The 16498-nt window shown below is 44.8% G+C and overlaps 1 protein-coding gene across 1 annotated transcript in view; it reads left to right on the forward strand.

The window, feature by feature from the left end:
- Positions 1–10801, forward strand: part of utp20 (UTP20 small subunit processome component) — a 122917-nt gene extending 112116 nt beyond the window's left edge. The window contains exons 57-62 of the mRNA XM_048548877.2: positions 640–836; positions 2155–2226; positions 3136–3390; positions 4587–4713; positions 5963–6108; positions 10432–10801. Coding sequence (XP_048404834.1) covers positions 640–836; positions 2155–2226; positions 3136–3390; positions 4587–4713; positions 5963–6108; positions 10432–10587 — 953 coding nt within the window. The 3' untranslated portion in view covers positions 10588–10801. The remainder of the gene's footprint in view (positions 1–639; positions 837–2154; positions 2227–3135; positions 3391–4586; positions 4714–5962; positions 6109–10431) is intronic.
- The last annotated feature ends 5697 nt before the right edge of the window (positions 10802–16498 follow it).

Raw genomic sequence — 16498 nt, forward strand, 5'->3', positions numbered from 1 at the left:
CAATCTTTAATGTACTGAGTGACTCAGCATCAACACCTCTACTGTACAGCATTTCAAAGATTGACAGCACTGTGAGTGAAGATTCACCTCATCTCAGTCTAAATGGCTGACCCCCTTGAAACTGCGGGTATGTGGTTCCTTTAGCGGCAGATTAACAGGAGTGTAGTGGTAATGTCACTGGATTAGGAGACCAGAGGACCCGGCAAATACTCTAGGGACATATCTTTAAACTATGCCATTGCAACTGCTGCGATATAAATTCATTTAAAAGTAATGTTCAGTTGAGAATTGAGCTGTCGTCTTGCAGAGTTGGCTGGATGGCTGGTTCGTGATCCAGAGTGTTGCCAATGTCACGGGTTCAATTCCTGCACCAGCTGTGGTTACTACGAAGGGCTCTCCTTCTCACACTTTCCCCTCACCTGAGGCAGGGAGATACTCGAGTAAAACCACCCTGAGTGCTGTTAAGGCCGGAAGGAAGGCCGAGCAAGCCACTCAGCTCATGAGGAATGGGCAACAAGAGTGGTCACTGTCCACAACATCCACATCCCGTCTAAGAAATTCTCAGAAGTAAATTTGAAGGTTTTGTAAGATCCATCAGCTGCGAGCTCACAAACACCGAATCTGCTAACTCACCACCAGGTCACATCCAAGCTCACCTGTGGCACCCTCACTCCTGGGTGTGGCTCACCTCAGCTCAGCTCTTCGGAATGCTGTTCGCCTCCTATCAACCGGAACAACTGGTGGCCAAGTGGAACACTGGCAAGGCGCCAACCGTGGCAAAGAATTCCCTGGAGACGCCAGCGGCACAGTTTTTGCTGAAAGAGCTGGACAGAAAGGTAGGCCCCTCCCTGAGGGGGGGACGTGCTTTGATTCATGCCACTAGAGGCATTGCAGTCAGATGTTGTCCACTCCTTGATCCTCTGTAAAACTGAATAGGTTCAACCTCTTCTCCGTTCTCCATTACAGAGAGGCACAGCAGTTGCCTGGAGAGATTTGGAAAATGAAGGGTTTGACAAAGGAGTCATAGGGACCTTCTCTCTTCTTGATAAATTCACCAGGGGGACAGGCCTTAAGAAGAAGAGGGTCACATATGAATTCATTCAGGAGTTCAGGATTAACATCTTTGGGCTCTCCCTTAGTACTGGTATTCTTATTCTAAGGCACTCCCTCCAACAGTGCAGCACTCTCTCAGTACAGACCCTTCAGTTGCACACCATTCTCTCAGCACTGACACCCTGACGGGGCCCGCCCTCCGACAGCGGGGCGCAGCCTCGGCGCCCGCCCTCCGACAGCGGGGCGCAGCCTCGGCGCCCGCCCTCCGACAGCACGATGCTTCAGTTGTCGAATGAACTGATGTCTCTGAAGTGAAGCCACAACCTTCTGTCAGATGATTGTGCTTCCCTCTGAAACAAATGCACTTGTTACTTCATGTAACAGTGTGAATGATCTGAATGTTAGTGCACCTCTCTGTTTACCATATACATGGGAGTGGTATATTGAGACATTACTGTACTTGTCTGCCAATTTTATCAGATTTCTCTTGCTGTTGCTATTCAGTAACGTGCTGAACAATGAGTTGTCGTCATGGGAGCAGGTGGCTACTATGTAGATGCAGTTGTTGAAATTGGGCCTGTTGCCCTTGGTAACTGCTGTAGTGGCTGTAAATGGGCCTTTGTGGTTCTGTTGCCTTTAACTAACAGCACAGTGGAGATTGATGCTGCTGAAGGCTGTCTCTCGGACTCGTACAAAAAACTTGAGTGAGATGTGGAGGGGAGCAGTGCAATTGGAAATTGCCCAGTCTGCGACAGGTTTAAGGAAGGCCTCCTCCAAGACTTTGCATGTTTGCAGTCTAACCAGTTGCATTTATTTGAAGCATTTTCTGGCATTCTGATGATTTTCTAAAGAAGAGGCCTTTCTGAAATGCAATCGTTCATGTTGCAAATGCAGCAGCCAATTTGTGCACAGGGAGATTCCACAAACGGGAATGACTGGAGATAGCTGTAATAAAGAACAATGGGCTGAATGGCTTTGCTCGCTGTTGGTTCATTCTAGGTTTGTTGGCTGAATGGGCTACCCTTGTGTGTTTTTATTTCTGTGAAGCTTACCCTCGATTTTAAATCCTTAGTTTCTGAATACTGTTGATTCTTTTTTCAGACTAAAGTCTTGGCTTTAGCCTTTTGTCATCAGCTGCAGTCCAAGTTCCTGGATGTCATGTTGGGTGAACAGGTATGAAAAGGCATTGCTGTTCTGTCGCAAATGCAGAGGGTGCTGGAGAAACTCGGCAAGCCTGGCAGCATCTGTAGAGAGAGGGAGACAGTTCGCATTTCGACTCCACCGTCATATGCTCCACAGCTGCTGCCAGACTTACTGAGATTCTCCACCATTCTCTGGATTTGTTTCAGATTTCCAGCATGCACAGTGTTTTATTCTTATTAATGTTCTGTCACCTGGGACTGCAAGGCTGGGTGTGATTACAACTGGGGACAGTCCATGGATCGCCAAAGGAAAGTGTCAAATAGTCCAGTTTACATTTTTCTTACAGTCGTCATTAAATGTTTATTCTGCCAATGTCAGATTTCTTTAGCATCACGTTTTAACATCTCCTCTTAGTTCAGAATATTTTTTGTCAGTTTAAGAGCCCCATAAGGATGGAGTTTTTAAAGGGGGATAAGAAGACCTCTGCATTTAACTAGCGTCTCCCAGAGTATATGACTTTGCTCCATTTTTCATGGAAACATAGCCACTGTTGCATCTTGGGAAATCTGGCTGCTGTTTTGTGCACAGCAATGCAACAATGACCAGATAACCTAGCAAAATGATGTTGGTTGAGAGTTCAGCACGACATTGAGGGGTGGCCCTCTCTCGCTTTGCTTAAATACACAAGTGCTTTCATTTACATCTACCCATGAAGGTCGACTGGGCTTCGGTTTAACCTGATATTTTAAAGATGACCCTTCCAACATTGCAGCATGCATTCAGTGCTCTGCCTTGCAACCTTGCTATATTTAGAAATTTTTAGTAGGTTAATAGGTTACTCAGTGAGCAGGATGGTTTGGCTGACTCCCACTTGCTTGTAAATTTCATTTGAGAGTCAAACTCTAATCTTTGACATTCAGCGTTCTTGTCGCCAAACAGGTGATAAAGAATTTGCTGTTTGTGGCTAAAGTCATCTACCTCTTGGAGTCTGTCGACTGTGGAGATGGAAAGAAGGATAAGGAGACAGCGGAAAGCGAGGATGAAATGGGAGCCGAGGAGATGGAGGAAGAGACGGCAGGAGAAGGAGCTTCTGACAGTGCTGGAAGGAGGAAAGTAACCCTCATGTGGCTGATCAGGAAGCTCTGTACTCTTGCCAAGAAAGAAGCAGCCCATTCCCCAAAAATTCCTTTGAAGGTACTGTTAGTCTCCAGCCCACTTTTCTGTGGCATCCTAAGTGATAAGATGCCTCAGGTTGTTTCACAGCAGACAGAACAGTGATGGATGGAATTGTCGGGGAGGGGTTGTTGATGATGAACCAGGTCAGTAAATGAGAAGACTTAAAAACCCAGAAAAGGGGCATATGGCGGTTATAGGCGGCCACAGGTTTGGGAGGAACCCATTTGCATCTCTGTTTTGTTGATCACAGAACAAACCAATGGTTGATTGATATCCCATTTACTCTTCTTCGCTCCAAATCATGTAATATCCTTTCGCTTAGTGTGAACCTATTATTTAAAAGGAATGGGTTTATTTAGCAAATGCAAAATTACACAAATTCACCTCCTCCTTACTAACCCCTTACGCCAGCTGTATATCTTTATAAACTGCTTGTGTGGAATCGTTTACTAAATTGTTCATTTTTGCATGGGAAGCAGGTGTTGATGGTAAGTGCAGCATTTGTTGCCCATCCCAGTTGCCCTTGAACCGAGTGCCTTGTTAGGTGGTTTCGGAGGGTGGTTCAAAGTCAGTCATATTGGAGTCACACATAGGCCAAACTAGGTAAGAGTGGCAGATTTCCTTCCCTAAAGGATGTTAGTGAACCAGGTGGATTTATATGGCGGTTGACAATGGTCACTATTAGATTAGCTTTTATTTCCAGTCTTTATTGTTCTGAAATTTTGCCGTTTACCATAGTGGGTTTGAACCTGTCTGTCTAGAACATCGGATTATTAGTCCAATGACATTGCCACTGTGCCATCATGCCACCACCTCCGTTTTAGGATTCCAGTGGGCGAACAATGCCTTTCATCCTGTGAATCTGAATGCTGTTTACATGTCGTTAACAAACCCTATCAAAATCCTAAAATGAACCTCAATCAACTCACCAATTCTCCTTCAGCACCAGAATGGCCTCCTGTGGTGTCTGTATCTCAGTGAAGTTAGCCAAATAAGCATTTATTTCCATATTCCCCAAAGCGGATCGTGGAGTCTGTGATGTCATGGAGTGAGTTAGTAAATCCTATTAGGAATGCGGGGAATGTATGTTGTAGACTCTCGGGCAAATGATCTCCTTGAAATTGCAAGATGTGCTCCTTTCAAACGCCACTTGTCTTAGGCAGCGAGGTCAATAAGGGACTAATAATGTTTATTTTCATTGTTTTTCTCTCCAGAGGACCTGTGTCTTTAAGTTCCTTGGAGCAATCGCAGTAAACCTTGGAACGGAAGGAGTGAAGCCATACCTCCCAATAATTATAGCACCTCTTTATAGAGAATTGAACAGTACTTATGCAGAGCAAGGTAACCTTCATTATTGGAGTTGCTCAATCATTCCTCAATCATTATCAGACCATTCAATCTGTCTCAGTGTGTCTTCACAGACTTCCCAACTGGCTCCATTGGTAAAGAGATAGTAGAACTCTACCTTGTGAAATTGTAGGTCACAGAAGGAGACCATTCAGCCCATCATGCCTGTATCAACATCCAACTAATCCCACTCCCCTTTTCTTTTCTCATAGCCCTGTAAATATTTTTCTTTTTCACGTGTTTAGACATTGAAGGCCAGATTTAGATCTTAATCCCTGTTGTGTTAAATATTCATACAGGGGTGAAATAGATAGAGTGAGCTGGTGTCAGCCTGTGCATTAATGCAAATGTATGAGCTTAATGTGCATCATTTTAACATTTGACACATCGTTGAAGGTGACGCTTACCGCTGTGAAACACAGGCCGACGTGAGGATGAGATTGCAGCTAACTTTGAAAAATTCAGACCATAAAAGTGAAACTAGCAGCATATCTGATCAGCATTTGCAAAGCATGAATTCCAACTAAACCAATCCATCTCAGAGAATGTGCACCTCAGTAATAGGCTATTCAGCCCCTCTGTTCCATGTTGGATCTTGTGCTCCACTCGAGCCTCCCTTCTGTCTCCTCTTCATCTCTATAAATATATTTATCTCCTTCACACATCTATCCACTTTCTCTGAAATGTATTTGTTATTTCCCCTAGCCACTCCGAGGGTGCGAGTTCCACACTCTTAATTGCTTCAAAAGAAAGAATTTCAGTCATTAACTGATTACCCGAGCTAACCCAGAGGCTAATCAATTACTATTGGAGGTCGAACATTAAACACAAAAAAAACCCCAAAAAACCTGCAGATGCGCGAAATCAGAAACAAAAACAGAATTTGCTGGAGAAACTCAGCAGGTCTGGCAGCATTTGACGAGAGGAAGCAAAGCTAACGTTTGAGTCCAGTGACGACACTTCAGAACTGAAGAAACAATAACTGTGCTTTCTCTCCACAGATTTTGGCAGGTCTGCTGGGTTTTTCCAGCAATTTCAGTTTTTGTTTTCGTCTTTAGTTGGCTGGTTGTTTCGTAAAGGTGGGAAAGTTGTGTTTTATTTTATTGTTCATGTGCTTCTGGTTTTGAAAATGTCTTAAGCTTCAGTGAGACCAGTCACTGCTCCATGCAGGGTCTGGTGTTTACAGTTTAGTCTTCAGAATGACTCAGCCTACTGCTACTGCTGTGTCCTTTTCCCGTTTCAGACCCAACACTCAGGATCCTTTCCCAGGAGATCATCGAGGTGCTGAAGAAACTGGTCGGGTTGGAAACATTCTCTCTGGGTTTTGCAGCGGTGCAGAAACAGGCCAGCCAGAAGAAGGCTTCACGAAAAAGGCAGAAAGCTCTGCAGGTTCGGATTGAGTCAGGCCAGTCTGTGAACTGGCTGCTTCTTCATTCTCCCAACTGTAGAATATTTCCTCAATTCTCACCTTTCAGTCACTTTTTAACAGCTACCTCCTTGACCGAGCTGAAGGGTCACACCTCCCTGTCAAAATTCTTGTTGGCCTCACCACACCCTATCTTTGTAACCGCCTCTATCTGCACAAGTCTGTCAGCTTCTCCAACACTGCTTCAGGTCATTCAGATCAACTGCTCTGTGCAAGTACTAATTCACACAGTCATAGGCCCATCTTCTCATCTCATAAAATAAATGCATCTTTTTGTGCCCCTATCCTGTTCTGGCCTAGCTTCACCTCAGTCTACACTATTTCTCTAAGGTGATGAGCTCCACATTCTAACCAATGAAAGCAAAATAATATAGATGCTGAAAATCCGAATCAGACACAGAGAGTTTTGAATCTGATATATTATGTAGAAGAGTTTTACTGGACTCAAAACATTTAACTGTTGCGGACTCCACAGATGCTGCCAGACGTGCTGAGTTTTTCCAGCATTCTCTGCGTTTGTTTCACATTCTAACTGTAGACCTGAATTCCCTTTTCACTTATTGGTAACCATCTTGTTTCCCTGTTTCTGATCTCCCCTCCTCTGCTCAGTCAAACTCTTTTTGAAACATTAAATCCCCCTACCAGGTCTCCCTGCTGTATGGATTTTTATGTAATCTCTCACTTTCTGCCACTCTAATTATGAATGAAATTGCCTCACGTGCTCTTCTTAAGAGTTCGTTAACTTTTCTTTGCTATTTTCACATGTGTATACGGACCCCGAGATTCTGTGCTTTCGTATCCCTCTTACTGGCTTGTTTCCTGATGGAGAATTTGGCTTCCTACCAAAATGCACCACTCCATACATAACTACCTTGGAAATCCCCAGTTTTGCCCTGTTGGCAGCACATTGTTAGCTACTGGTGCCCTGAGCTCTGGAATTACCCCCCAAAAAAATCTTTCATGGGTCTAGGCCCGAAACGTCAGCTTTTGTGCTCTGGAGATGCTGCTTTTCCAGAGCATTAGCCTGGACCCAGGATTGAGGAAGTTGTTGTCCAGTGATCATGCCACTGATCTAGTAATCCTTAATGTTATGTTCTGGGGTCACGGGTTCGAATCCCACCATGGCAGATGGTGAAATTTGAATCCAATAAAATCCGGAATTAAAAGCTAGCCTAATAGTGTGACTGCTGTTGATTGTCATAAAGACCCATCTGATTCATTAAAATCCTTTAGAGAAGGAATTCACTCCTTTCCTGGTCTGGTCTATATGTGACCAATAGTGTAGTTGATTCTTAACTGCTCTCTGAAATGGTCCTAACAATTCCTGCTCAGTTCAAGGGGCAGTTAGGGATGAGCCACAAATACTGGCCCAACCAGTTATCTTGCCCCTGCACTACCCCGCCCCCACACCCATGAATGAATAGAAACTGTTACAAGTCCAGTAACATTATCAAATAGCACCATCCAGATGGTGACTCCTTAAAGATATTGTTGGCATTTCCCCATCTGTCATCATCACTGGTAATGGGAACTGCAGATGCTGGAGAATCCAAGATAATGAAACGTGAGGCTGGATGAACACAGCAGGCCAAGCAGCGTCTCAGGAGCACAAAAGCTGACGTTTCGGGCCTAGACCCTTCATCAGAGAGGGGGATGGGGTGAGGGTTCTGGAATAAATAGGGAGAGATAGGGAGGCAGACCGAAGATGGAGAGAAAAGAAGATAGGTGGAGAGGAGAGTATAGGTAGGGAGGGGATAGGTCAGTCCAGGGAAGACGGACAGGTCAAGGAGGTGGGATGAGGTTAGTAGGTAGGAGATGGAGGTGCGGCTTGGGGTGGGAGGAAGGGATGAGTGAGAGGAAGAACAGGTTAGGGAGGCAGAGACAGGTTGGACTGGTTTTGGGATGCAGTGGGTGGAGGGGAAGAGCTGGGCTGGTTGTGTGGTGCAGTGGGGGGAGGGGACGAACTGGGCTGGTTTTGGGATGCGGTGGGTGAAGGGGAGATTTTGAAGCTGGTGAAGCCCACATTGATACCATTGGGCTGCAGGGTTCCCAAGCGGAATATGAGTTGCTGTTCCTGCAACCTTCGGGTGGCATCATTTTGGCACTGCAGGAGGCCCATGATGGACATGTCATCTAAAGAATGGGAGGGGGAGTGGAAATGGTTTGTGACTGGGAGGTGCAGTTGTTTATTGCGAACCGAGCGGAGGTGTTCTGCAAAGCAGTCCCCAAGCCTCCACTTGGTTTCCCCAATGTAGAGGAAGCCACACCGGGTACAGTGGATGCAGTATACCACATTGGCAGATGTGCAGGTGAACCTCTGCTTAATGTAGAAAGTCATCTTGGGGCCTGGGATAGGGGTGAGGGAGGAGGTGTGGGGGCAAGTGTAGCATTTCCTGCGGTTGCAGGGGAAGGTGCCGGGTGTGGTGGGGTTGTAGGGCAGTGTGGAGCGAACAAGGGAGCCACGGAGAGAGTGGTCTCTCCGGAAAGCAGACAGGGGTGTGGATGGAAAAATGTCTTGGGTGGTGGGGTCGGATTGTAGATGGCGGAAGTGTCGGAGGATGATGCGTTGTATCCGGAGGTTGGTGCCTATTCCCAATTCCTCCGCCTCCGCCGCATCTGCTCCCACGATGAGGCATTCCACTTCCGCACATCCCAGATGTCCAAGTTCTTCAAGGACCGCAACTTTCCCCCCACAGTGGTCGAGAAAGCCCTTGACCGTGTCTCCCGCATTTCCCGCCACACATCACTCACACCCCGCCCCCGCCACAACCGCCCAAAGAGGATCCCCCTCGTTCTCACACTCCACCCCACCAACCTCCGGATACAACGCATCATCCTCCGACACTTCCGCCATCTACAATCCAACCCCACCACCCAAGACATTTTTCCATCCCCACCCCTGTCTGCTTTCCGGAGAGACCACTCTCTCCGTGACTCCCTTGTTCGCTCCACACTGCCCTCCAACCCCACCACACCCGGCACCTTCCCCTGCAACCGCAGGAAATGCTACACTTGCCCCCACACCTCCTCCCTCACCCCTATCCCAGGCCCCAAGATGACTTTCCACATTAAGCAGAGGTTCACCTGCACATCTGCCAATATGGTATACTGCATCCAGTGTACCCGTTGTGGCATCCTCTACATTGGGGAAACCAAGCGGAGGCTTGGGGACTACTTTGCAGAACACCTCCGCTCGGTTCGCAATAAACAACTGCACCTCCCAGTCGCAAACCATTTCAACTCCCCCTCCCATTCTTTAGATGACATGTCCATCATGGGCCTCCTGCAGTGCCACAATGATGCCACCCGAAGGTTGCAGGAACAGCAACTCATATTCCGCTTGGGAACCCTGCAGCCCAATGGTATCAATGTGGACTTCACCAGCTTCAAAATCTCCCCTTCGCCCACCGCATCCCAAAACCAGCCCAGTTCGTCCCCTCCCCCCACTGCACCACACAACCTGCCCAGCTCTTCCCCTCCACCCACTGCATCCCAAAACCAGTCCAACCTGTCTCTGCCTCCCTAACCTGTTCTTCCTCTCACCCATCCCTTACTCCCACCCCAAGCCGCACCTCCATCTCCTACCTACTAACCTCATCCCACCTCCTTGACCTGTCCGTCTTCCCTGGACTGACCTATCCTGTCCCTACCTCCCCACCTATACTCTCCTCTCCACCTATCTTCTTTTCTCTCCATCTTCGGTCCGCCTCCCCCTCTCTCCCTATTTATTCCAGATCCCTCACCCCATCGCCCTCTCTGATGAAGGGTGTAGGCCCGAAACGTCAGCTTTTGTGCTCCTGAGATGTTGCTGGGCCTGCTGTGTTCATCCAGCCTCACATTTCATTATCTTGTCATCATCACTGGGCCTGTTTATTGGAAATGGATGAAAAGGCAGATTACTTCAATACAGAGATGTTGTGGGCACACAACTGAGTTAATAACATATGCAATATTAGTTAAAACCCCACCATGGCAATTTGAGAATTTAAATTAAGTCAGTTGGGTGTTGTGAATAAAACGCTTGTGCACCTGAAGCTGTTTGTAAAAGGCTAACTGGTTCCCCTGTGTGTTTTAAGGAGGTTTAGGCAGAGCCTGCCGGGGTTCAGTCTTAAGTGCCTTCTGAAATGGACATGGGGTGAATATTAAATGAAGGGTTTGTCAGAGGAGTGCAGATAGATTGAAGTTTGAATGTTTGTTGACTTCTGGCGATGTGTTAAGGGGCTTTGCAGTATAAATCTGTTGGATACTGTCTGCGTTAATACCCTTCGTACTTTCATTCAAAACAGACGGTTGCAAACCCGGACATTGCTGCAAGGAAGAAACTGAAGAAGCACAAAAACAAAGCTGAAGCCAAGAAAAGAAAAATTGAAGCCCTTCGAACGGGCTACAAGGCAAAAAAGGCCCGAAGCAACACACTGAAGGGTTTAGCCATGGTGGAGTGAAATGTTTTTAGTTCAGTCATTTTGTACACAATGGTTTTATGCGAGAAACTGAAAGATCGCTTCTGAAGACCACATTTTTTTGTCCCTCTTTCCCAACAATTCCTTTGCACTGTGGCTCAGGAGTATTTAACTTGAAGTACAGTTTAATGTACTGTTTGACTTGGCAGATTGTCAATAAATGGTGCTTTGTGGTTAGCGCCTGTTCTCAAAAGAAGCTGCTGTTATCTGTTAACTTTCTGGGACAGAAGAATGAAAGCTTTAGTAACAAAGAAGTTGCACATTTCAGAGTTCTGAGAGGTGCAGGAAACTTGGTGTCCTAGTGCATGAATGAGAAAAGCTTAGTTTGCAGGCACAGCAAGTAATCAGGAAATCTAATGGAGTGTTATAATTTTATTACAAAGCAATGTGAATACAAAAGCAGGAGGCTTATAAACTTCAGATAAACTGGGTACTGGTGAGCTGGTATCCGGAGTGCCATGTAGATATTGATTACCTTATTTCAGAAAGGATGTGAACAGAGCTGATTCACCTGAAGTACCAGAAATGGGCAGATTGACTTGTGAAAAAGTTGGACAAGCTAGGCTCGGATCTGATGGAGTTGAGTAGAAGATAACTTGATTGAAACACCTAAGATCCCAAGGGAACAAATTAGAAATTGCTGGAAAAGTTCAGCAGACCTGGCTGCATCTGTGAAGGCAAAAACAGAGTTAATGTTTCGGATCCAGTAACCCTTCCTCAGCTGATGGTGGTTGGGAAAACGATGGTTTATATGCAGCAAAAAGGGGGAGGGGGATGGGGTAGGGAGTAAATGATAGGATAGAGCCTGAAGAGAGAGAAGAGCAGATGGAGAGACAAAGAGTTGATAATGATCAGGCTGCGAGGGTGAATAGTTGTTAATGGGGACTATTAATGACTCATAACAGGTAGTGTGTAATGGCAGGCTATGTGGTAACAGGGCCTGGTGTGTGGGTTGGGGTCTGGGACATGGGAGAGTTTAGGTCCTAAAATTATTGAACTGAATATTGAGTCTGGAGGGCTGGAGGGTGCCCAAGTGGAAAATGAGGTGTTGTTCTTCCAGCTTGCATTGGGCTTTGCTAGAACACTGCAGCAAGCCAGAGACACAGATGATGGTCAGGGAACAGGGTGGTGTGTTAAAGTGGCAGGCAATGGGTAATTCAGGGTTTTTATTTTTGCAAGCAGAACATAGATGTTGTGGAAAGCAGTCTTTGCTTAGTTTCCCCAATGTAGAGGAGTCCACATTGTGAGCAGCGAATGCAGTAGATTAGATTCTGGGAAATGCAAGTGAAGTGCTGCTTGACCTGGAAAGTTATGTTTGGGCCCTTGGATATTGGGGAGAGAGGAGGTGAAGGGCTAGGTGTTGCACCTTCGCCGGTTACAGGGGAAGGTGCTGTAGGGTTCGGGGGGGAATGTTGGAGGTGAAGCAAGTGTGGACCAGGGTGCCCTGGAGGGAATGGTCCCTGCGAAAGGTGGACAAGGGAAGGGAGGGGAATATGTGTCTGGTGGTGGCATCTCGCTGGAGGTGGCAGAAATGGCATCTGATGATCTTCTGGATGTGGATGCCGGTGGCATGATAGGTAAGGACAAGGGGAACCCTATCGATTGCTGTTGCGGGAGGGAAGGGAAGGGGTGAAGGCGGAAGCGTGGGAGATGGATCGGACCCGGTAGAGGGCCCTGTTGACCATGGAGATGGGGAATCCTCAGTTGAGGAAGAAGGTGCACGTTTTGGAGGCTCTTAAGCCTAAAGGACCTTGTGACAGGATGGATGTGACGAAGATCTTGTCTCCTGTGGGAGAATCTAGTACTGGAGGTCACTGATTAAAAATGATTAGCCATTCAAGGTAACGATGAAGCTAAATGTTTTCTAACAACATTGTCAAAATTTGGAACTTTCATCCTCAAATGGCCAAGGAAGTATGAATACGTTTAAGGTAAAGGTGAATAGATTGTTGATGAACCAAGGAGGTGAAAGGTAGTGAGGAGTCGACATCACCAGATCAGCTTCATCAGAGGCCGTGTTCGGCTCTTTGCTGATTTTTGCTTTTTGTCCATCTGTTGTAAATCAATTAATATCTTGTAGAATAATTGTGACTTTGATTAAGGCAAAATACTGGATCCTGAGAAGGTACAGATGTTACAGAGTCTGAAAGACTTGGGCTGTTCACAAATGCCAGTGTTTCCATTCTGATTTAAACCCCAAGGCTGATATTCTGCCTGTTTATCTGAACTCCATTTCTACACCTTTCGTAACACTTTTTCCATTCATCCCGCAAACCCTGGACCGAACACAAGGCCACTGCTGTTAATCGTACAACTTTCTCCACCTCCACAGCCTTCAGAGAAGAGATTCCCATTTGTTTCCTTTGAAAAAAGGTTCGCTGAGTTCATTCCAAAATGGTTGAGGAATCTTTTTCGAGGAAGCGATTATTTTTCTGGATTTCATTGTCTCTATCTGGGCAAGATAAAAACCTGTTTAACATTTTAGACACTTTGGTTAGATCTGCCCTCAATATTCCACAGGGGAGCAGATATTATGATTGTAACTCTTAATTTAACCATTTCTGTTTCAGTATCAATCTGGTGAATCTGTGTTACTTTCTTTCAAAAGCTATCCTGCCTGATGTGTGCAGTCTCGAACTGACCCAGACTATGTAACTTAAGCATCACATTGCCATCCTCATCAACCCTCACACCCAGCCCTGCCAAATGTACATTGCAAGCTCTTAGTGGTCTGCTTAATATTGATCAGAAATTCATTAATCATGTCGAAATCTTGCTGTAACATTTTCTGCCCAATGGCAAATGAGATGTATATCCCATCATTTATAGAATAATAGTATTTACAGAAGGCCATTCAATACATAAATGTCTGTACCAGCTCTCAAAACAGCAGCCCAGCTATTTCCACTTTCTAACCCTATCTCTGTAGCCCTTTAAATTCATCACTTTCAAATATATATCCAACTCTCTTTTGAATCCTCCCATAGAATGTGCCTCCACTGCTCTACCAGGCAGTGCATTCCAAATCCTAACCACTCTGAGTAAAGAATTTTCTCCTCATCCTAGTTACTGACATACCAATGAGTAGAAATAGAAGATTCTTTATCCTGTTAAAATTGTTCATAATTTTGAATACCTCAGTAATGTTGTCATCGCTGATCTGAAGAGAATAAGCTCAATTTCTCTAATCTTCCCTTGTATCTAAAATTTCTCATTCCTAATATATTTCTAGTAAATCTCTTTTGCACTGCCTGCAGGGCTTTAACATCCATTTGTCCCAACAATCATGTTTTTTTTCTAGAAAATTATATACATTTAAATTATGCAAAATTCCTGACTGAAGGGAAGGGCTGGGATGGCTGTTCAGTGGTCCCTGTACATAGGATTTGCTGACATCATTCTTGTAAACGTATTTTCACATTCTTCCTTCTCTGGATGCTTTCACCTGTTTGCAAGAGGCGCAAGGTGACTAATTCACACTTAAAATAAAACATCTCTCGCTTAATAATTAAAAGTTACATCCTACAGCAACTGTAGGAAAAATAAATTGGTTTTCTTCAGGCTTAAAATTGCAGATATCTTGAGAGCCTGTGGAGATCTGGTGGCTTCTCACTGTCTTGTTCACAATCACAAGCAGTTCAGCGAATAACCAATCATGTTGGCAGACCAAAGGCCTTTGTCGTCAGTACTTGTTCACTAGTTGACAGACCAATCAGCTACTTGTTGCCAGCTGAATCTCCGTTTGTACACAGCCTTTGGTTCTATTCATCTCCAAACCGTCTAGTAATGTTTGAATCCAGAGCTGTGTAAGCAATATTTTCAATGAGCATCAGGCTACTTGCTTTCCAAACCTGCAGTAATCCCTTCAGCATTCTTCCATTTTTAAAACAATCCTTTTCTCATTTCAATCCACAGTCAAAAATACAGAAAAATAAAAAGACATAGTCTTTATAATCAGCATAAGCCAGTTTGCTACTGTTGTGCAAATATATGCAGTTCTAGTCTGAGATCCAAGCTAGTAGAAATTAACTGCAAATTTCAGTGCTTTTAGGAGTTTATTTTTCATTTGAATGTTGTGTGATTGGGTGCGATAATTGCCTCTGGGATCAACAGTAATTTTGAAGTTGCTGTGTACACAACTGAATTTTGGGACATTCTATATTCCCAGACAGAGGAGAACAATAGGAAATCTGGAAGAGAGACCTGAGTCTGGTAGTGAGTTAGACACTGGGTTTCAACCTGTAAAGCCTTAAATGCACCCCAGATTGGTAAGTTGGGAATCTTGTTGGAGCAGTATGTGGACTCACAAAGGTTTAACACCAATTGTTCTGAGAGTTAAATGAGACATAGTTAGTATTGTGTCTCAGGAGGAACAAGTCAGTTTGGATCTCTAGTTCCCAGAGCTTCACTTCTGTATGTATTCTTCACCTCATGCCTTAGTCTATTGTGGACCCATTGCTGAGATCCCTTGACACATCTTATTGAGCTTAGAAACTCTTAATGGAGCATGCAAGAGTGGATATGGATAGACTGCTGAGTCTAGAACCAAGGCTATCAGTCTAAGAACAGAGTTAAGCCATTTGAGAGTGAGATGAGATATTTCTTCACTGAGGGTGGTAAATCTGGAACTTTGTAGCCCAGAGGGAGGTGGAAACTCATGCATTGAGAATAGTCAAGACAGAGATTGTTAGATACCTAGTGACTATTGACATCAAGGGATATTCCATGGTGGTAGATGATGAACTGTGGGTTAGATTTGATTGTTGGAGCAGGCTAGATGGGCTAAATGACCTTATTCTGTTCCCTTTTATTGACCCGTCCTAGATGGGGCAATGCAGAGAGGTGGTGGTCATGTCACTGGATTAGTCGTCCAGGACCTTAGGCTAATGGTCTGGGGCTGAGAGTTCAAAATCTATCTGTGTACATGTTACAATTTGTATTTAATAAAAAACCTGAAACTAAAATGCCAGCCTAATGGTGACTGAATACCATTATTGTTTCAAGCAAAAAAATCAGAAGGCTCTCAAATGTTTGTTAGACTGCCCTTACCTGGCCTGGTCAGCATGTGGCTCCAGACCAAAACCAATGTCATTGACTGCTAGATGTCCTCTGGGCAATTAGTGATGGACAATAAATGGTGACCTGGCCAGCCACACCCATGCCCCATGAAGGAGCATTTTTTGAAAAAAAAATGACCACCATTGTGCATGTATATTATCCCCAAATAGCCATGTAGCCACGTCTTTGCTCTTTTGATACTGATGGGATCTTTCTGGTGCATTTGTCTCCTCAATGCCATTAACCTCACTTCTTGGCTACCCCAGTCATCCTGCACAGAAGGGACCTTTCCCATGGATTCCTCCCAGAGTGACAGGTGCTGTTCAGCATATTATGCTAGTGGACCTAACTGGCTGTGATCTGATGAAGAGTCATCTAGACTCGAAATGTTAGTTTGCTGACTCTCCATGGATGCTGTCTGACCCACTGTGATCCTGCAGCATTTTGTTTTCGCTACAGATTCCAACATCTGCAGTAATTGGCTCCTAATTCGCCATGTCTCTAATTTACTCAGGAAGTTCCGAAATGGCACAGTACATTATTCGTTATTTTTGAAAATCAATTTATTGGGAACGTCAGAAGATTTTGACCAATAACAATTTTGAACAATTCATTAATTTTGAAGCATGTCAAGTATCGGTTCAGAGGAGTAATAACTTTAAGAAACATGTTGTAATAGTACATTGAAGGGATTAGTATAATAGCTGCATAAATAAACAATGTGTCAATTCAGAATCATCTTTGTATCCCTCAGCAATCATCCAGTCAATATTGTTCTTTGAAAGTAACTATAGTTTTACAAACTAAATTGCATAGCCATAATCAAACTCTGTGG

The sequence above is a fragment of the Stegostoma tigrinum genome, chromosome 18 (assembly GCF_030684315.1).
Source record: "Stegostoma tigrinum isolate sSteTig4 chromosome 18, sSteTig4.hap1, whole genome shotgun sequence".
NCBI lineage: Eukaryota > Metazoa > Chordata > Chondrichthyes > Orectolobiformes > Stegostomatidae > Stegostoma > Stegostoma tigrinum.